Below are 19,217 nucleotides of genomic sequence, written 5' to 3' on the forward strand. Positions count from 1 at the left end.
GATCCAGCAGCAGCATCTGGGGTGACGCTCCCGGTTTAGCTGGTAGAGCAGCTCATCCCCCCCAAACAAAACCATACCAGGCAATCCTCTATGGCCCTTCTTAATAAAGCCGAGGAAAAAAATGAGTGGTCTCTGAAACTAGATTTACTGCATCGAGGATGGCTCGAGCATCAGGTCGAAGATATCGTCCCATGGCCTTCAAAGTGAAACCAGTGATGGAAGAAGCCGCTGCTGTTGCGGCAGCGAATGTGCATAATAACATTCAATATTACTTATTACAATGACGGTAAATATTACACTGTAAAAATTCCCCGTGAAATTAACAGTGAATTTGTGTTGTTTTCACACAAAAATGGTTTTAATATCTGTGTGTCGAAACAGACACCAAAACTACTACAATATCTTTTTCAGTTGGGACTGCTATTACATGTTTTAGTTTTAAAGTGATTTGTTGTCTTCATTTATGAGATTCTATGAACTTAAATAATATAGGTCTTTAACAGCACGTCCAACATTTTTCTAAAAAAAAAAAAGTTTTTTTTCTAGCAGACATCAAGAATAAAACAGTTTGACTCAACAATATTAACAACCAAAAAAAAACTCGTAAGACAAACGCAATGCATTCTGGGTATCATCAAAGCACAAAACTCAGCCATGACTCCCAGCATGCATTGCGGCTGTAAGCTTTTCATTTGTTGGTCACCACTGTTGAGATTCATACACTGATTGTTGATGTCAAAGACCAAACGCAGAACTTATAATAGTTCAAAAACTCTTTATATTGATTGTTGCAGGAAATGCGAATCTTAAATGTAAATTCACTCAACATGTTGTAACAAAAACCCAATGAGAAATTATACAACATCAGACAAAATCCTGTAAAGAATCTTATCACATGTTCTTTTGAAGCTATTTGCTACAAAACTATGTCATAGCAGCCCAAAGAAAACTGGAGTTCTACTATGAAAGATGAAAAAGCCCAACTAAAGCAAACACTGATCACAATAACGCTAACTTTAAACAACAATAAAGCATCAAGTCATGGCTGTTATGCTGCAGTCCCTGTGAAGCAGAAGTGATGATCGTCTTCAGTATTCTGACGTATTTACAAGATGAATAGTGGGTGTGGCTCATGTTTTCTACTGTGAATTGATTGGATGAATAAAAACAGGATGTTCCCGTAATTTTACGGTATTTTGCTGGCAACCACAGCTTCCGGTATTTTTTCCGTAAAAACTACGGAATTTGTATTTTCTATTTTCTGATATGAAATGTTTTGTGGGTCACCACTATGCTGAAGAGTGGAGTCTGTGTTTTAGTCAAGGTCAGGCGATGAGATGTCGTGCTGCATGTTGCTTTGTTTAAACTTTGATGTTTTTAATAATGAGTTACAAAGAAACAAATTAAGTAAATGTTATGTTTTCACATTTATGCATTTGGACCAAATTTCATTTTATGTAGAGAAATGATTTTAATATAATAGACTCAAATGTATTAAGTTAATACGCAGCTTGAAGTTTGTGCCCTGAAGTTTTAAATTGCAAAGCTGTTTACATCTTTTCCTGTATTTTTTACGGAATTTTACCGTAAAAAATACGGAACATTTTTTACAGTGTACTTATAGCACCAAAAACACGTAAACCGAATATGTCAGATTACAACCTGCAAATTGAAGGCTGCACTATTACTCTGACAAATACAGTTAACTCTTTCACCGCCATTGACAAGTTATCTCGTCATTTGAAAAAAAAACGGTTGCCCGCCAAAGACAAGTTTTTAGGGCAATCAGTGTTTGTACTGTTATACAGCAGGTGGCGCTGTTACACACCTTTGGGAAAAAGTTCAGAATCCCAGAACCTAAAATGCACATGTTTAAGCGGTTAAATGATTAATCTGAGTGTAATCTGGGCGTAATCTTTGACAAAAAACTTTCATTATCTCAGCTGTTTAATCAAAGTGATGCATTTTTGAAGTTTGTGGATCGACATATGCCCATCCCCAACTAGAGATTACGCCAGATACAGCTGCAGACTGACTGACCATCCCAGCTCCATATAAGGCAATTCCACCACCACCCAAGAGAAATATGACCATCGGACCATCCCAGCTCAGACCACTACATCCCCAACCAAGATCAAAGACGGACTACTTGTCACATTAATGCTAAACTTACATCACATGTCAGCAGTTTGAAGTTATAGCTGCATTCAGTGGCCCTGATTTGAAGTGGTTGGGTGTTTGTGGGCTCGTTGGTTGTGGTTGGGGGGATTCATTTGCTGAGGTTGTGTGGGTCCAGTTTGGCCTTGTTTTGTGGATCATGTCAACAGAGGAATAAAGTTACAACATGCCATTACTATTTTCCCTTGTTGGTCCTCTGTTTTCTGGTGTTGATCGTGGAGTGGGACCGGGTTGAACCTGCACGGTTTTTGGTGAGTGGTATTTTCTGGGTTGCGGATGGTGGGCTCTTCCTCGTGGATATTTGCTCGGTGACCTTTGGTCGGGGTCGCTGAGTGCAGCAATGACACGTCAGAGGGGATCTGGCCCTCCCGGCTGAACCTGGTTTCTCCCGAGGATTTTTTCTCCATTAATCAATCATTGGAGTTTGGGTTCCTCGCCACAGCAGGGAGACTGCATTTATTGATTTATTAATTAGATATTATTTATTAGAATGATCTTACTCGTTCTATAAACACCATGCACTGTGCTGTGTTTTACCTTTTCTGTTTTCCTGTTTGCCCCTGTAAAGCTGCTTTGGAACAATGCACATTGTGAAAAGCGCTATATAAATAAACTTGAATTGAATGGTCTGGAGGAAGCCCACAAAGCAAAGCAGATGAAGATGGGTGGCTACCCCGCGGCTGGAAACAGGCTTTCCTTCCTATGTGGCAAATAATGGGTCTTTCGGACCAGCTTGTGAATGTTTTTTCAGGTAGGCCAACATGGAAGACAAAGGACAATATGCAGTGTTACTTTCAGAGATGAATACAATGGTTCCTTCCTGATTTCTATCCGTTTTTGAATGTTTAAGAAATAAGGTGAAGTGGTGAGCATAGATTGATAGATCTAGAACTGTTAGGTCATGTGATGGATTAAACAAATCAGTAAGAGGGACTCTGGGAAAGTTCCTGAGAGAAATAACGTATTTACTATTTTTAAAAGATCTACTTCTAAACAGTTAAACACTTTTTTGAAAAAGGATGCAGGGAGTGTGTCCAGGTTGCATGTTAAGGACTTAAGATGCGTTACTTTTTTCTCCAAAGTTTTCTGATCAATTGTCTGAAATTCAGATAATGTTGCTAATTTCTTAGATTGTTGTAATAAAGTCAGACTGACCTGAGTGCCATGTAGGGCTTTGCTGACTGCCATTCTGAAATTATTTATCTTTTCGAGGAAAATAGTTGCTTTGTCATCAGAAAGCATTTAGAAGGGGACTTGACTTGGGGGTTTGTTAGTCTCTCTACAGTAGCAAAAAGCCTATGACTGTTGTTGCAGTCAATAGAAATAAGTCTGTCTAGCTTTGCCTAATTCAATATTAAAGGCCATGCAGGCTGTCTTTATAGATTTTATCGTGATCTTCAAGTTTTGTTTAGTAAACTTCAAGTTTCGATTTTCGCCAAGTATGTTCAGCATAAGTTTTTTCAGTTTGGACAGTTATTTTATTTATTTTAGTCTAATCTAATTTCTTTCCGGAAAACCTCCCTAAAACTTTAACATTTTTGCCCTGATGTTGTGCAACAAGAAGTCGTGACTGGACAACATCATGTTTCTAGTCACCTTGGTATGCTGAGACAATCGCCTCACTTCAAATTGTTTAAATTATTTGAAATGTTTGAATTTTGTAGTGAAATGTGAAATAGTGAAATGCGTCATCAGCACCTATGGTTTCCGTAAGGCTGCCATCTAGTGGTAGTTCTTATTTTTTCCACGGTTGCGCAGGGATCTGCAGTTGCGTGTGTGTGGATTGTCCAATGCAAAACCGCGTAAAGAAAGTCTCAAAATCCGAATGAACCGAACAGGATAAATGGACGCGCATTGCAGGATACACAAATGCACAACTTATCATTGGTATGCGCAAAATCAATATACATGAACAGAAAATAAAACATTGCAATCACAAATCTGCCTCTATTTGTACGAATCGCCTCGTGTTTATTCAAATCTAAATTTCACAGAATCAAATCATAAGGCATTTGTTTGTGAATCGTAAAATACAAATGTAACGTGTATCACGTTCACGGATGACTGTGCGTGCATTTGTTAATCATTTTGAGTCGGAATTCATCCCATAAACAAGGCTTACTGTGTTAGATACGACCAACCCCATTACGTGTCGATTAATAAATCTACCATCACCGAGATAAGCACACAAGTAAAAGACGATCAGAATCAAGACGTGCGTTTCAGTTACGGAAAGGTCTGCGCTAAATTACACTTTAGACCCATAAAATACTACGTTTTTTAGGAAAATAAACTTGGAGAATGGTGTACTACAACAACCACAATGTCGACCCCATGCGTTACGTGGCATATTACCAGAATCAGGCAGGCAATGGAATCCCTGGCTATGCCGGGGGAGGGGTTATGTATGGAGCCGGTCTGGGTGGACTTTTTCGTGATCTGTTATGAATGGCGGTACCCCTGCTAAGACGTGGATTTAACATAGCAAAGCCGCATCTCAAATCAGCAGCAAAAAACATACTAAGCGATGTTGTTAGCAATACGTTATCGCACTCGTTTAATAACCACAACAACAGTCAAGATGGTTCGGGGTTGATGGTAATGACTCGCAAAAGAATGACTAGACCGCCAGGGACCCGGAGGAGTGGTCATAAGCAGAAGAAAAGAAAACGACAGCCTAAGAAAACATCAGTTGTCAAACATAAGCGCAAGGCTACAACAAGGGGTGCTGCTGCAAAAAGAGCAAAGAAATCTGTTAAAACAATATTTTAGATCATGGCATTACTACACAGCATGTCAGAGGAGTGTTTAAAAACCGAACTGGACCTGTTTACAGTACAGCTGACTCAAAGCTCAATATTCTCACAAGTTGATGTGTCGCTTGGGGATCGTCTCATATCACAGAGTTCAAGAACACATCCTTATCGTTGTATAATAGAACTGCTCACAAATTATGGCAAGGGTGCCCTGGAAACACTATTCTCTGCGGGGCTCTTTTACAAAGATACAGCTGGGCATATGGATACTCCTGACCCTGCAGGGGGTAATCATGGTCTGACAAAAAGACCAACGCCAGCAACGTGGTCCAGCTTCTTACACCCATACATAGCAATATATTCTTTCAAGAAAAACTGATACTTAATGGAGTGGACATTAAAATAAGGATGACCAGAGGTAAAGACGAATTTTGCTTGATGAGGACAATGTAGCCTATAAACTAAACATCCTCTCAGCTATTTGTGAAAAAAGTGGCAAAATCATCAGCTGTTAGGTTGGGCCATGCACAGGCCCTGCTCTCAACCACAGCCAAGTACCCCATGGACAGAGTATTCATTTTTCCATACCAGTTGGTTGCAGGGTTAGCACTCAAGAAAACCTATTCTTAGGAACTCTACCAAAGTCTATTGTACTAGCCATGGTTGATAATGATGCATTTGTAGGTTCATATGATAAAAACCCCTTCGCTTTTAAAAGTTATGATTTAGAATTCTTAGCCATCTATGTTGATGGACAACAACACCCTGCAAAACCGCTACAGCCTGCATATGAAAACGGGTCTGCAGTGAGGAAATTTTACAAGTTAGCATTGGCTTCTGTTAGGCATCTTAAAAATCAGTCCCTGTCTATTGATCGAGAAGAATTCCTTTTTGGATATACAATTTATGTTCAATCTAACACCTGATTCTGAATGCGCTCAGCACATATCACTAATCAAGAGTGGTAATAATAGACTGGAAGCACGTTTTAGACAACCTCTACCCTGCACAATAAATCTGCTACTTTATGCTACATTTGACAGTGTTCTTGAGGTTTCAAATCGTCGACAGATACTAGTTGATTAATATTAATGCACCAAAAATGAATACTATACAGCTTACGGCAGTGATGGATAAGATCTCCTGCAATATCAATTTTCTGGGTGTGCTACCGTACGACTACCTACCCAAAAATCAATTAAAAAAACTCCCCTTGATGGTTATAGTGAACACACATCCTTCTGGAATGCCGGGACAACACTGGTTAGCCATTTACGTAAATGAGGATAGTGTAGGATGTTTTTTCGACAGTTTTGGTAATAAACCAGATAACCAAGGATTTCCACAAAATATCAAAAAGTTTTTAAAATGCAATTCTAAGGAGATACAGCATTCGACCGTACAAGTCCAAGATTATTCATCAGACACATGTGGACAGCATTGTGTGTTTTTTCTTTACCACATGGCTAAAGGGTTTGATTATAATTATGTCATGAGATTGTATAGTGATGATTTTATTAAAAATGATAAAATTGTGTCAGCTTTTGTTAAATAACTAAAACATGCTCAATGTAATGAAAGTGTTTTAAATTGTATTCAGTGTGTACAAACAGGTGAAATGTTTATGTCTGATGTTTTCAATAAATACTAAAGAAACATAAATGTGTTGTTTCTGAGCCTTAATTCATATGCAAAACATTGAACAATACATATAATAACAAGAAAAAAACAACAACAACAACAATCATGCAAATCTCAGAGCTTAAAAACGTATCCAACGAGCCGGGTTAAGAGGGGGTGATTGAAATGCAAGGCCTTCCGGATAATTTGCTTGTGTTGAAGGGGTGTTCACACAGGACAGGGATCGTTCTACCTTTGGATGTATTCTCTTTAGTTTTGGACATTTTATCTAAATGTATCGAACATTTTTCACACTCCTCTTTGGAACATTCTTTAAAATGTCATCCACAACATTGTCCATAGCATCATCACCACTCACACTATCTGTTACAGTATGTTTTTCTTTTTCAACGAGGTCAGCCTGTGGTATGGTTAATGTTAATGTGTTGGATTCCCTGTCAATTTGTTTAGACATTGTTAAAAATCTCTGTAAAACAGCAGTGTACATCTTAGCCTTTTCATATGATCCCAGATCAGGACGGTTCAAAATATTTCTTATAGTCATGTCCAAGTCATTCTCCACAACCTGCTGAATAGTTGTCAGGGCTGCCACGGAGGAGGATGAAAGGAGATGCAAAAGGTATAATCCAATAAGGTTTAATGAAGATGAGTCCAAAACAAACACGGGAGCAAGAGAACAGGGAAGACAAAACCAGCTTGATAATCCATTGACATTAATAATAACCGACCAGGAGCAGAGGGAGACACAGGGCTTAAATACAAAAGGAAGACACTCAGGGAAAAACAGAATCAGGTGTGGGACTAATTAACAATGATGAAACACAAGTGGAAACTACTGAACTAATAATGAGATTAACAACGGGAGGAAAAAACAAAACAAAACATACAACAAACGTCACAATAGTCTCACGTGGGGTACCAGTCTTGATCTTATCCAACTGGCTTTGTGGTACTAGAAACATATTTTCAGCATACTCCATCAATACTTATTTAGAAGTAATTATTCATACAATCTCGATGTTGAGGTCATGTGGGAGTGTCGTTGGCGGGAGTTTAAGAGAACTGATCCTGATGTAATACACTTTATGTCCACTTACTCTGCACCTGAAAGATTGAAACCAGGTGATGCGTTGTTTGGCGGCCGCACAAATTCTTACAAGCTGTACCATAAAGCTGCAGAGGGAGAGAAGATTAGGTATGTTGATTTTACCAGTCTGTATCCATTTGTTCAGTCTCGAAGGCCCTACCTCATTGGCCATCCAGAAATAATCTTCAAGGATTTTCAAAATATTGAAAACTATTTTGGGTTAGTCAAAGCTAAGATCCTTCCACCCCGAGGGTTACTCCATCCCGTGCTTCAAAACATTTGTTTTTAAGAATACTAAATAGACGTTAATTCCAAACAACAACGGCTCAAGAACACAGTTTTAAACCTTGATTAAAAACTACCAGTGTGTGAAATAGCTCGATTAAGATTAGACAATAATCTTACCGTTAGTTGTCTTTGGCTGCGTTCATTTTCATGGCTCTGTACAATCCTCTGTAACGTCCCTTGAAGATTGTCTGTATGATCCAACAGTCGCCTGTTTAACTGTGGATATTCAGGCTTTCTTGTAGCTGGCGACATTTTTCACTTATCTCCAACATCAACTCATGGTTAAAGTGATACTGGTTGGATGGTAAATCCACAGATGATTTCACCGGAACAGCTCTATCTTCCATAGCAGGTGCCCCTTGAACCCCGGATGAGGTTATGACTTCGCTGTTGTTTGTTAAAACGACCTCAGGTATATTTTTGATGACCTCCAAGAACTCTGCCAAAACACTGCTCCAGGTTGCCGTGGCATCACCCATCAGTACATCTTCCGTGTAGATATCTGTTTAGACACGGTACACAAATATATATACATATTAGTACACGATGAACATATTTGCAAATCCAAAATAAAAATGAGCTACAGATATACACTAACCAACCGGTTGACTAGCTTGAATGGTAACGTTTTGTATCGGTGCTGGAGGATCTGCTGGTAGCGAATTTATGGTGACACGTTTGCGTTTTAAACTAAGTCTGTTAACTCGTCTTGAGGAAATTGCGGCTTTTGTTGGAGCCCCAAATCCGGGTTGTGAGACAAATCAACCCTGGGAAATAAAAACAAGATAGTACATTTTTTCAAAACTGATTTTAGACAATATCTTTTTTTCAGAAAAAGAGATGTTACATAAAGCTTACCTTGCAAATTGCTGTATGCAGCACTTGTTTGAGGTGCATCGGTAATCACATCAGCATTTACTATATTGAAATAAAAATATAACAAATTTAATCTTGCCACAGGTACATACGTAAAAAGAAATACGGTTTTATTATGAAAATAAACATAGCCTACCTTGCAAATTGCCATTAGCAGTATCGCTTTGAGCTGCAGCAGTAATCAATTCAGCATTTACTATATAGAATTAAAAATAAAACCAAATATAAATAAAACAATTATAAATCTACCATTTCGAAAATAATTGTAAATCGAAATGAAGTAATACTCACAAAGCAGATCAATTTGGTCAAATGCTGTTTCCGCATATCCTGCATCGTACACAGAGATTATTTAAATCCTGTTAAACGTTAAAGTTTTAACAACAAAGCTACCTTAATAAATGTAACTTTACTTACCAACTAGATTCGAAGCCATTGTTTTAAAAACACGTGAAGTGTAGCGTCTTCGTCGAGCTGATGTTACAATGTAAACTAAAAAGTGTGCGAAGGCCTGTTGAATGAAGGAGGTGGTGATTACGCCCCCCTGACGTGGCTTGTATATTTGCATTAAAAAACAAGAACCTCCCCAATTTACTTTATGACTTTAATCGTAAAAACTAATTGACGACCTCTGCACTACATGTGAGGATGAACACAAGGGGGCAGTAGAATATCATCCAAAAAAACATTTGGTTTAATTAATCTTTGACTTAACCCATGGACACTAAAAATTGGTCAGAGCACATTGGCATGATTACTCTAGCAAAAACTCACATTAGGACACACTCTTGTGTGAAAAGGAAAAATCATGTCGAAGCATATCCTTTAATTAAAAATACTTCATGGCAGTTTGATAATTCAATCTCAAAGCCTCAAACGCTTTCATCCATTTTAAAGTTAAAAGTCTTAAACATGGAACCAACTCATTTCTTAAGACAAAACATCACACACAGATATTTAATTGAAACTCTCTATGTAATGACACATCATGTCACATTGCCAAACTCCGGGTTAGAAATATAGAAGATAAACCTAGGAAAAAAACAGAAAACCTCAGCCTTTGATTACCAAGTCATAAAAACACACAATTATAAACTTTTTTAGGGTCATGTTGATAAGAAAGACAGACCCCTAGTTTCATGTGGCGGGTGGGTTACGAGACAGACACCCGCTGTAAGTTCCGCATGATGGGACCAACATTTTTGCCAGGTGGTGTGGGGTTGTCAGATAGGAGAGACATTACCCAGGAACCAGAGCAAGACTTTTTAAAACTTTTTTACTTGATCTTAGAAGAAACATTACACGCATTAACATTTAATTTATCTCTCTCTCTAATAAACTAATCACACACATCAGATGGACTACACACTGGGGATGGGAGACATGTCTGAAAGCATTGTCTTGTTCTGGGGTTGGGAGGTCTTTGTGTGTGTGTGTGTGTGTGTGTGTGTGTGTGTGGGTAGGTGTGTTTAATTCTCTTCAGTACCAGGAGATATTGGATGAGAATGTGATGCAGTCCATCACAAACCTGAGGCTTGGAAGACGTTGGACCTTTCAACAGGACAATGATCCCAAGCATACCTCCAAGTCCACTAGAGCATGGTTGCAGATTAAAGGCTGGAACATTTTGAAGTGGCCATCGCAGTCACCAGACTTAAATCCGATTGAGAACCTCTGGTGGGACTTAAAGAAAGCAGTTGCAGTGCGCAAGCCTAAGAATGTGACTGAACTGGAGACTTTTGCCCATGATGAATGGGCGAAGATACCCGTAGATCGCTGCAAGACACTTGTGTCAAGCTATGCTTCACGTTTAAAAGCTGTTATAACTGTAAAAGGATGTTGTACTAAGTACTAAGATTGAATGTCACTTGGGGGTTGAATAAAACTGATAATGATGTGAGCTCAGAAAAGACCAGAGGTGGACAATCCTGGGGCCAAAGAGTAAAAGTCCGGCCATATTTTTGTTTCACCCATGAACTCAGCAGCTGATTTCACCAGCGGAGGAACCAAAACATTCCTTTCAAGTCACAAGTCAAATCTCAAGTCAAATCTCAAGTCCTCAAAGAGTTAAAGTTAATGAGATCATTAAGTGAGTAATTAAATGATGATTGAGCATTAGTGATGAACACCTGCTGTAATTGAGATGTTGATGTTTTATTGGTTAAATGATGTCACCGTCATGGAGATCAGTGTTTGCTTTTGTTGGACTCTTGACCCTATAGTTAGATTATGCACTGTATCAGTTCATGTACTGTTATAAAGCAGAGAGATCAGTTTTGTGAAGTGTGTAATTCTTCACTTATTTTATTTGATGAGTTGATCTAACACTGAAATGTTTACAGGCGAAATATTTCTTTTAGATCATAATCATGTTAATGTTTAGCATAATGAACCCAGTACACTCGGTGTTAAAACAAACTGTTTATCTAAAAGTATCAGTGAGAAAATTCAATAGCAACAAAGCACATGCTAAATTAAAACTTTCTAGACAGACATCAAGAACCAGCATATGAAGCTCAACAAAATGCTTCAAGCTGCAATGCATGAAAAACTCCCATCATGCAATGCAGTATGACTTATAATTGTCACCACTGTTGAGGTTCATATGATAAATGTTCATCTCTAAAAGACTGATCCCAATATTGAAGCTTTATTGTGCCATTGATTTAGGAGGTTTTTATATCCAAATGCAGATCATAAACCCAGAGAGATTTAAACCAGAAATACAAACTATTCTGTTCAATTTTCAAGATTTGATTCAGCATTGAACAAATGTTTGCCATGAAAAAAATATTGTAATTATTTAAGAAGCAAGTATCTTTGAATAAATAAGCCATTTATATAGCGCTCGGTTGTGTATTCCTGTACACCTAAAGTGCTTTATAACCATAAGTGGGGAGTCTGTGAGAACACCAGTGTGCTCACGACATACCAGCATTCGGTTGAGTGAAGAGACAGAAAAAGACCCACAACCTATTACTGAACGACTCAAGAGCACAACTAAAGCAAACACTGACCACAATTATGGTGAAAATGTTTTTTTTTTTCAGCTGATGTCATCCAAGGCTGTGGCTGAAGTCAGTTGTAGTTCTTGTGTTTCTCTTTTCTTCAGTGATGTTGATTGTTAACAGCAGGTGTTCATCACTCAATCATCATTAAATTACTCACTTAATGATCTCATTAACTTTAACTCTTTGAGGACTTGAGACTTGCTTGTGACTTGAAAGGAATGTTTTGGTTCCTCCGCTGGTGAAATCAGCGGCTGAGTTCATGGGTGAAACAAAAATATGGCAGGACTTTTACTCTTTGGCCCCAGGATTGTCCGCCTCTGGGTACGATCATGTAAATTGGACATCTCCATACTGATTATTGTGCCAGCATTTGTATGAACTTGCATGGTTGTAAAGCAAGGGGGCGCTGCATTATACACGGCAGAGCCTCGTGAGATTTACATGCTGGTAAGTGCTCCGATTGTTTGGCTATAAATATGAACAAATTACATTTGTCTACGAAGATAGTTTGACACAGATGTCTGACCAGAATGTATGTGACTCATCTGTAATCATTTTGATCTTGTTAATCGAGTCAATTATGCAGTTTGCCAAAATAAAAACGGAGATTATGATTGCAAAATGGCGTGGCTTTGGTTTAAATTTATGTTTGTTTCATTTTAAAGATATAGCCAAGCATCATTGAGCCACTGTATAACAACACATTTGATATTGTCCCAGATGCTGATGCGGCCAAATTAAAGAAAAGATTTAAGTGATCGTCCACCTGTCTCCTGGGTGATTACTGCCCAAATGAACCAGTCACATATAGAATAAAATCTACTCAATCAAATTGAGTGCAAATTGTTACCTCAATTGTATTGAGTAGATCACATATAGTTTACTTTGCTACCTATATATGTAAGTAAAATTTAACTGATTTGCGTGGGTAATATTTCCTAACCCTCAAGAGTCATTGGTTGAGGGTCATTAACATCACCATCTCATCTGGCATAACTGCTGTGTTTGAACCTGAAAGAAAATTATAAGATCAGCGAATCTTGTTTGCATTGTGTCTAGAAAGATTTGTGAAATCTGGAAGCAAATATAAACTAAATATACAACAGATTTGTGAAAACAGGAAGCAAATAACTGCAGTTTTTAGGAAAACACAGATATCAAGAATCGGCGTATGAATCTCACACTGGTGGTAATCAAAAAAAGCACACTTCATGCTGCACTGCATGCAGAGTAACATCAAAGTACAACACTCTAGCATCCATTGCAGCTGGTCTGTTAATCTGAATGAGTTTGATGATTGTCACCATTATTGAGACATTGATTCTTGATGTCTCTTTGTGTCATACTACAGCTTCTGTGTCAATTTACTTACATTCCCTGAATTTATCTGTTTTTCAGTATAATGAAAACAATCTACAATTCTGTGAGTTCTGTTACTCAAACAGCATCACAAAGGTCACAATAATCATCACCACCCAACCTCATTTGATTAGATACACCAAACCTAAAATGGGACAAGTGCCCAACTCATGGAAACATGGATAACCATGATGGGGACTTTTGTTAACTGGGAACGTTCTTCAAACATAAAAAACATTTTCAAAAACATGAGAAACCTCTAAGGAACCTTCTTAAAACTTTGTAGGTTGGGAAACTGTGGAGCAGAGCGAGGGCTCAGACCCGAATGTCTAATGTGTATTGAAATATCTAAAAGTTGTTTAAAAATTATATCACCATTATCAAAGTTAATTCTGTCGTGATAGATATGGATATCAAATTATTTTCAAGCCCTTATTGTTGGCAATTGCTGAATAAAACAATTAAGGACAGAAAAGGGCATTCTAAAAATGTTATATATCAGAGTTAAGTGGGTATCTTCTGTCTCTTTTATCATAAACCCTTCCCATGCGTCTGCAACAGGCACGTATTTTGACATGTCACATTACTGCTTCCCGGAAGAAGAGTCACAGACCACCCCTTATTGATCCATGTGGGTAAGCATTTTCAAAAATACAGTACTCTGACAAAAACACAATTCTTTTAGTTTTTGTTCAAAGACTCTCCCCATATGCAATGGAATTATACATGTATTTTTCATCTATTCATTCAGGAGAGGTGTATAGTACTATTCAGGGGTGCCCAAACTCAACTGTGTTTCATGCGTTCTGACTTCTTTACACTGTTAAACGTGCATGGTTTAAAACTGATGGATAGAGCGGTCCCAGTGCTAAAACATTCCAGACATGAACTGCACAAGGTAAGTCAAACTAAGTCATATGTCTGTGTTTTGTTGGCAATAGGTGCGTGCACTGTTAGCCCTTACCTGCTATTTCTACAGTAATACAATGGGAACACTGTCGCCAGCTAGTTACTGTAGGTCATACATCTGCAAAAGCTCTTATTGAGGTTGAGGGGAAGTTTTCTGAAGCACAAATATAGCTAGAAAAGAAAAGTAATCTGGTTTCTTTTTGTTGGGAAAATGTGCACAACTTTGAGTGCTGGTGTGTTATTTATAAGACATATGTGTCCCTAGATTACATCTCTGCTTTGACAGCGTAGATGGAAGCAGCAGAAATCTAAAAGTTCTTTTGTTGAGTGTCACCACTGTTGAGTTTCATGAGCTGATTCTTGATGTCTAAATTGTTCAGGTGATATTTCTACTATTGTAATAGTAAAAATAGTTTTCCCTCAGAATTTTTTTCAGCTCACTGAGTCATACAATAACAAAACACATCTACATTTAAGTATCAAGTCCTCTATTGCAATTACCACCTGAAAGAGAAATAATCTATTTCATCTTTTATCAAGGTGTTTGAATGTGCTTCAGAAACACACTATTACAACTATCAACAAACTTTAAATAATGAGTCAAGGGTGAGACCCCCACTACAGGAAACACTAAACACTATTATGGTGACTTCTTATTATTTCTGCTTTATTTCACTGATATTATATATATATTATTCCATCATTAATGAGATATTGAAGTGATGATTGATAACTTTGCTCAAGATGATTTAACTCATTAATGTGGCATAATACATTTGAATTTAAAACTACAGGAAATGCTTTGCAACCAAATCAACACGTGATGTCACACCATTCTTTTTTGAAAGAAGGTTTGGAAGGATATTTGTAAACAATATGTGCAATATGGTCTTAAGAGAGTGTTGCGTAGCACACAGACATCACAAATCAGCATATTAAACTCAACAATGGTGAAAATGAAAACTTCACACTGCAATGCATGCTGGGTAACCGTAGTTCAAAACTCATTCATGACTCCCAGCATGCATTGCAGCATGAAGCTTCTCAGTTGATACTTACCATTTTGAGGTTCATGCACTAAGTCTTGATGTTGTTTTTGTCATTTCATGGTGATTAAATATCATTTATCAGGTTACAGTCAAAAGTTGACTTTTAACAAAGTCAGTAAGACATTTTATGACTTCTAAAGTGTGATGGAATATTCAGGTGAGGAGATGTTTGTTTTGTGTAGTGAAGTGACTCATCAGATTAACATGGCAGGAACGTTCTGTCCTTAACACAAGAACAACGACTTGCTTTGGCTAAACAAAATGGCACTTTGTGTCTCCCGGATGATTTGTAATTTGAATACAGAGCCTCATGTTTAAAACAACCTGGAAAAGTTTGGCAGGGTTGGCACGAAATGTAATTCAGGCAGATTTGCATGAGAACTCATAGTCAGGATGTACAGATCAAAAAACATTCATCGGACAGAGACATCAGAAGTCAGTAGTGTTTCATCTTCTGTCTGTTCATACAGGTAAACAGATTTATATTAAGATGTTTTGTTGTTTTATAGATCATTTTGCTAATTTAAATGTGAGTCATGATTCAACATTTAAGTTTTATTACACACTTTAAATTCATCAGAAATGGGAAGGCTGACTCACTTGCCCTTTTCTGTCAGGTCAGTGAGCGTTCATTCCTTTATTTACACTGAAAATGATTATTTTGATGCTGTTCAATTTACATGAACAAATCACTTTCATTCAACATGATTGTATCACTGAAAAAACTGAGTCTTTAGTGTTAGTAAATATTACCCGTGCAAATCAGTTAACTGTTACTTAAATATATTAGGTAGTAAAGTAAACTATATGTAAACTTACTGAATCTACTCAATAAAATTGAGGCAACAATTTGTACTCAATCAGATTGAGTAGATTATAATCTATATTTTTAGGTAAAGAGTACATAAAGAGTACAGAAAACTGGACGTCGATTCCTGAATTCTACCCAATAGTCTGCCACTTTCACTGATGTGCTCAACTGACAGCTCTATTTAGCTGTATTTAAGATCATTTCATATCTAAAGTATATTTTTGAAAGATAAGCCATGCAAGAATGAATAGAGTAACATCCATAATCACGTATAAATTACACACACGGCAGATCTACACACTACACACAGAACTTCAGATCAGACTGTAAATGTGACAGGTGCTATACGTTTCAACGTAGGCCTATGTCTCTCTATGTCTCTTGTGAATGCAAAGACTTGAGACTTACTTGTGACTTGAAAACAATGACTTGGTCCCACCTCTGGTGAACACTATCAAAAAATCATTATTTTTAGTGCATCACCTGCTTTACGGCATACTTTTACTCGTAGCCTGGGAGAAGTTAGCCAACAGCAGAGCTAACAGTACAACGAAACAAACCATAACATCATCATGCAGATCCAGCAAAAATTCATAGAGGGTTTTGTCCGAGGAAGAAAAGAAAAGAAAGCAAGAGAGTGATCGGACACGAGCCTGAACACGAATCAATATCTGACAGATTTACACTAGTAAGAGGCAGTAAGAGGCAACGGGTTGCAAAACGGATGGAGACCCAATGTTAGCCTTCCTGCTACTGGATTTGAAAGTCGTATATGTAAATGTTTTTCTTACTGTCCTCTACTTTGGAGCGTATTGGTAATTTGGTTGTGCTCATGTTGTTTATTGGAGCACTAATATTACTGGTTCACAATTTATAACCGTAAGGTCGACTAGAGATAATGTAGTGTTGCAGGTGTTCTGTCAATTTATGCACAGTCTTGCCTCGTCACAAATTTACTTAAATGCTTGTAAACGATGACTGCCAACCCACAAAAAATGAGTAGGTTTATTTTCCACAAGAAAATATGAATCTTCGGGGCATAAAATAGAATTCACGGTGAGTTGAAAAAAAGTAATCCAAATATGCTAGATATGACTAACAGTTACAATAACCATGCAAAGACTGAATGACACAGAGTCTCTTAAATAGGCAACCTGATGGGGAGACAGGTGCAAACAATAACACTAATAACAGGTCTTGATCAGTGCAGTGATAGGACCCGATAGTGACCTCTAGTGGTCAAACAATAGAGTCCAGTGCAAAACCCTCAAAAAATTGAATATTCTCAGTTTCCTTAATTTACACATTTCTTTGACTTAATACAATACATAACCCAAAATGAGCAAGAAAAGAGTAAACTCAAAACTGTCACTAGCACAATCATTGTTCACTGATGGCATGTCAGACATTAAAGGAAACATGTAGCGTCCCACACCATAAAGACATGCACCACTCTTCTAAACAATGGTAACCACAAAACTGAAAAATGTGTCAAATTCTTCTAAATATCCAAGATCAGTGAACATTAAACACTAACAAGTCAAATGATTTTTGGGAAGCATGTAAAGGCCTATTTAATTTGCCAGACAGTCAACAATTTAAGTCGGGAATGACGTTTCAGCATCTTTTTTGGCACAACATCATTACTTATTGTGATTAAGTGTGTGTAAGAATATTACTTTTTGTCTAGGTAGAAGGTTAAAGAGTCTAGTCGATGGAACACAGAGTTTCAGATCTGGAGACCATGAATGACACGGACACAGAAGTGCAGTTCAATTTGAGTCCAAAGGTTATTGAATATAGCCAGGTCCAATACTTATGTTCATAAAAGAGGAAGTAAATATGTCATGGAAACATATCAGAACTTTATTAATATTATTCACGTCAGTTAGTTCCTTGTTCTTTGAAATTCTTAGAAGTACATCTATTCATATTGTTAGTAAAAGGCATCACGATGTTCTGAACATTCTGTTTAAGATTAGACATGATTTGTGAACAATAATCATTGCAATACATTTCACATAATATGTGGGACACAGGCAAAACCCAGATTCTCACAATATCAAGAATAGCAAGATAAATGGGAAATTTACTACAGTCAGTTCCATCATTTCTTTTCTCTGATGAATCTCTGTTTACTGTCTGCTAGTGTTTGTTTTCTTTGCTGAGAGCGCTCTCATGAGGTGTCGCTTATTGACCTGTATTGTGTATGTTAGTGCGTGTGGTTTTATGATCAGACTGGGACGCAGTGTCTGTCATGGGGTCCATTATTCCATTGAAGATCACATACAGGCAACACGCGATCATAATGCACATTTATAATAATGATTTATATTTGTACTGAGTGTTATTTTGGTGATAACTGTCTTGCTGTTCGGCTTGTTGCGTTTGAAGTCTGGAGTAGCTTTGTAAATGTATCATGTGGTAAGTGTGATGATTTATTCTCACTTGTATAGAAAAGCACAGTAATGTAAATACTGGGGTCTTGATGCGCATGTGCAGAGGGTGAAGGTACACATGTCACGATTCGCTACTGGATTTAACATATATTATATGGAAAATAAAAGATGAGGATATAATTAATCGTTTTAATAACACAGGGCTGGTAGTCTAAAGCATGTATCTGTACTCCCGCGTTTTTCCCAACTCTGCGCTTTCGACATGTTGTCTGAGTGTATTGAGCTGATCCGCGCACGTCACTGTAAGCAAGCCTGACATGGCACTTTATGGGCCCGTTGAATAATTTGCAGTGTTATGGACAACTAACAGAATAAATGATTTTCACAAAACTCTTACATTTCTGAATCAGTAAGACATGAAGAATTGGTGTATGAATCTGAACATTGGTTACCATCAACAGAAGAATGCTTCATTCTGCAATGCATGCTGGGTAACATCATAGTACAAAACTCATCCATGACTCCCAGCGTGCATTGCAATTGATTTGTATTTGTTTGTCCACCATTGTCGATGTCTAAGTGAGGTTTTCTGTTTACTTTATTGCAGTGCATTTACAAACCTCACAGTTTGTGGCCCAACGGTTAGTGTGTCAGACTCGTGACCTGAAGGTTGAAGGTTTGAATCTCAGGGCCGGCGGGTGATGACAGAGGTGCTCTTGAGCAAGGCACCATGCTCCCCAGTTATAGCTGCCCACCGCTCTGGGTGAAGGTGTGTTCACTACTCTCTGGATGGGTTTACAGTTTTTTCTTATGGCTTACACACGTTTTCAAAACTATGTCACCTTTTCTCAAA

General features: G+C 37.7%; 2 protein-coding genes across 2 annotated transcripts in view; one reads left to right on the forward strand and one right to left on the reverse strand.

Moving 5' to 3' along the window:
* Positions 1-19,217, reverse strand: part of LOC130421317 (uncharacterized) — a 792,526-nt gene that overhangs the window by 635,755 nt on the left and 137,554 nt on the right. Inside the window, exon 2 of the mRNA XM_056749137.1 lies at positions 4,607-4,638. Coding sequence (XP_056605115.1) covers positions 4,607-4,638 — 32 coding nt within the window. The remainder of the gene's footprint in view (positions 1-4,606; positions 4,639-19,217) is intronic.
* LOC130421318 (histone H4-like) overlaps positions 1-19,217 on the forward strand; it is a 366,115-nt gene that overhangs the window by 203,606 nt on the left and 143,292 nt on the right. Inside the window, exon 2 of the mRNA XM_056749139.1 lies at positions 17,882-17,900. Within this exon, the coding sequence (XP_056605117.1) occupies positions 17,882-17,900 (19 nt within the window). The remainder of the gene's footprint in view (positions 1-17,881; positions 17,901-19,217) is intronic.

Source organism: Triplophysa dalaica, chromosome 5 (assembly GCF_015846415.1).
Source record: "Triplophysa dalaica isolate WHDGS20190420 chromosome 5, ASM1584641v1, whole genome shotgun sequence".
Taxonomy (NCBI): domain Eukaryota; kingdom Metazoa; phylum Chordata; class Actinopteri; order Cypriniformes; family Nemacheilidae; genus Triplophysa; species Triplophysa dalaica.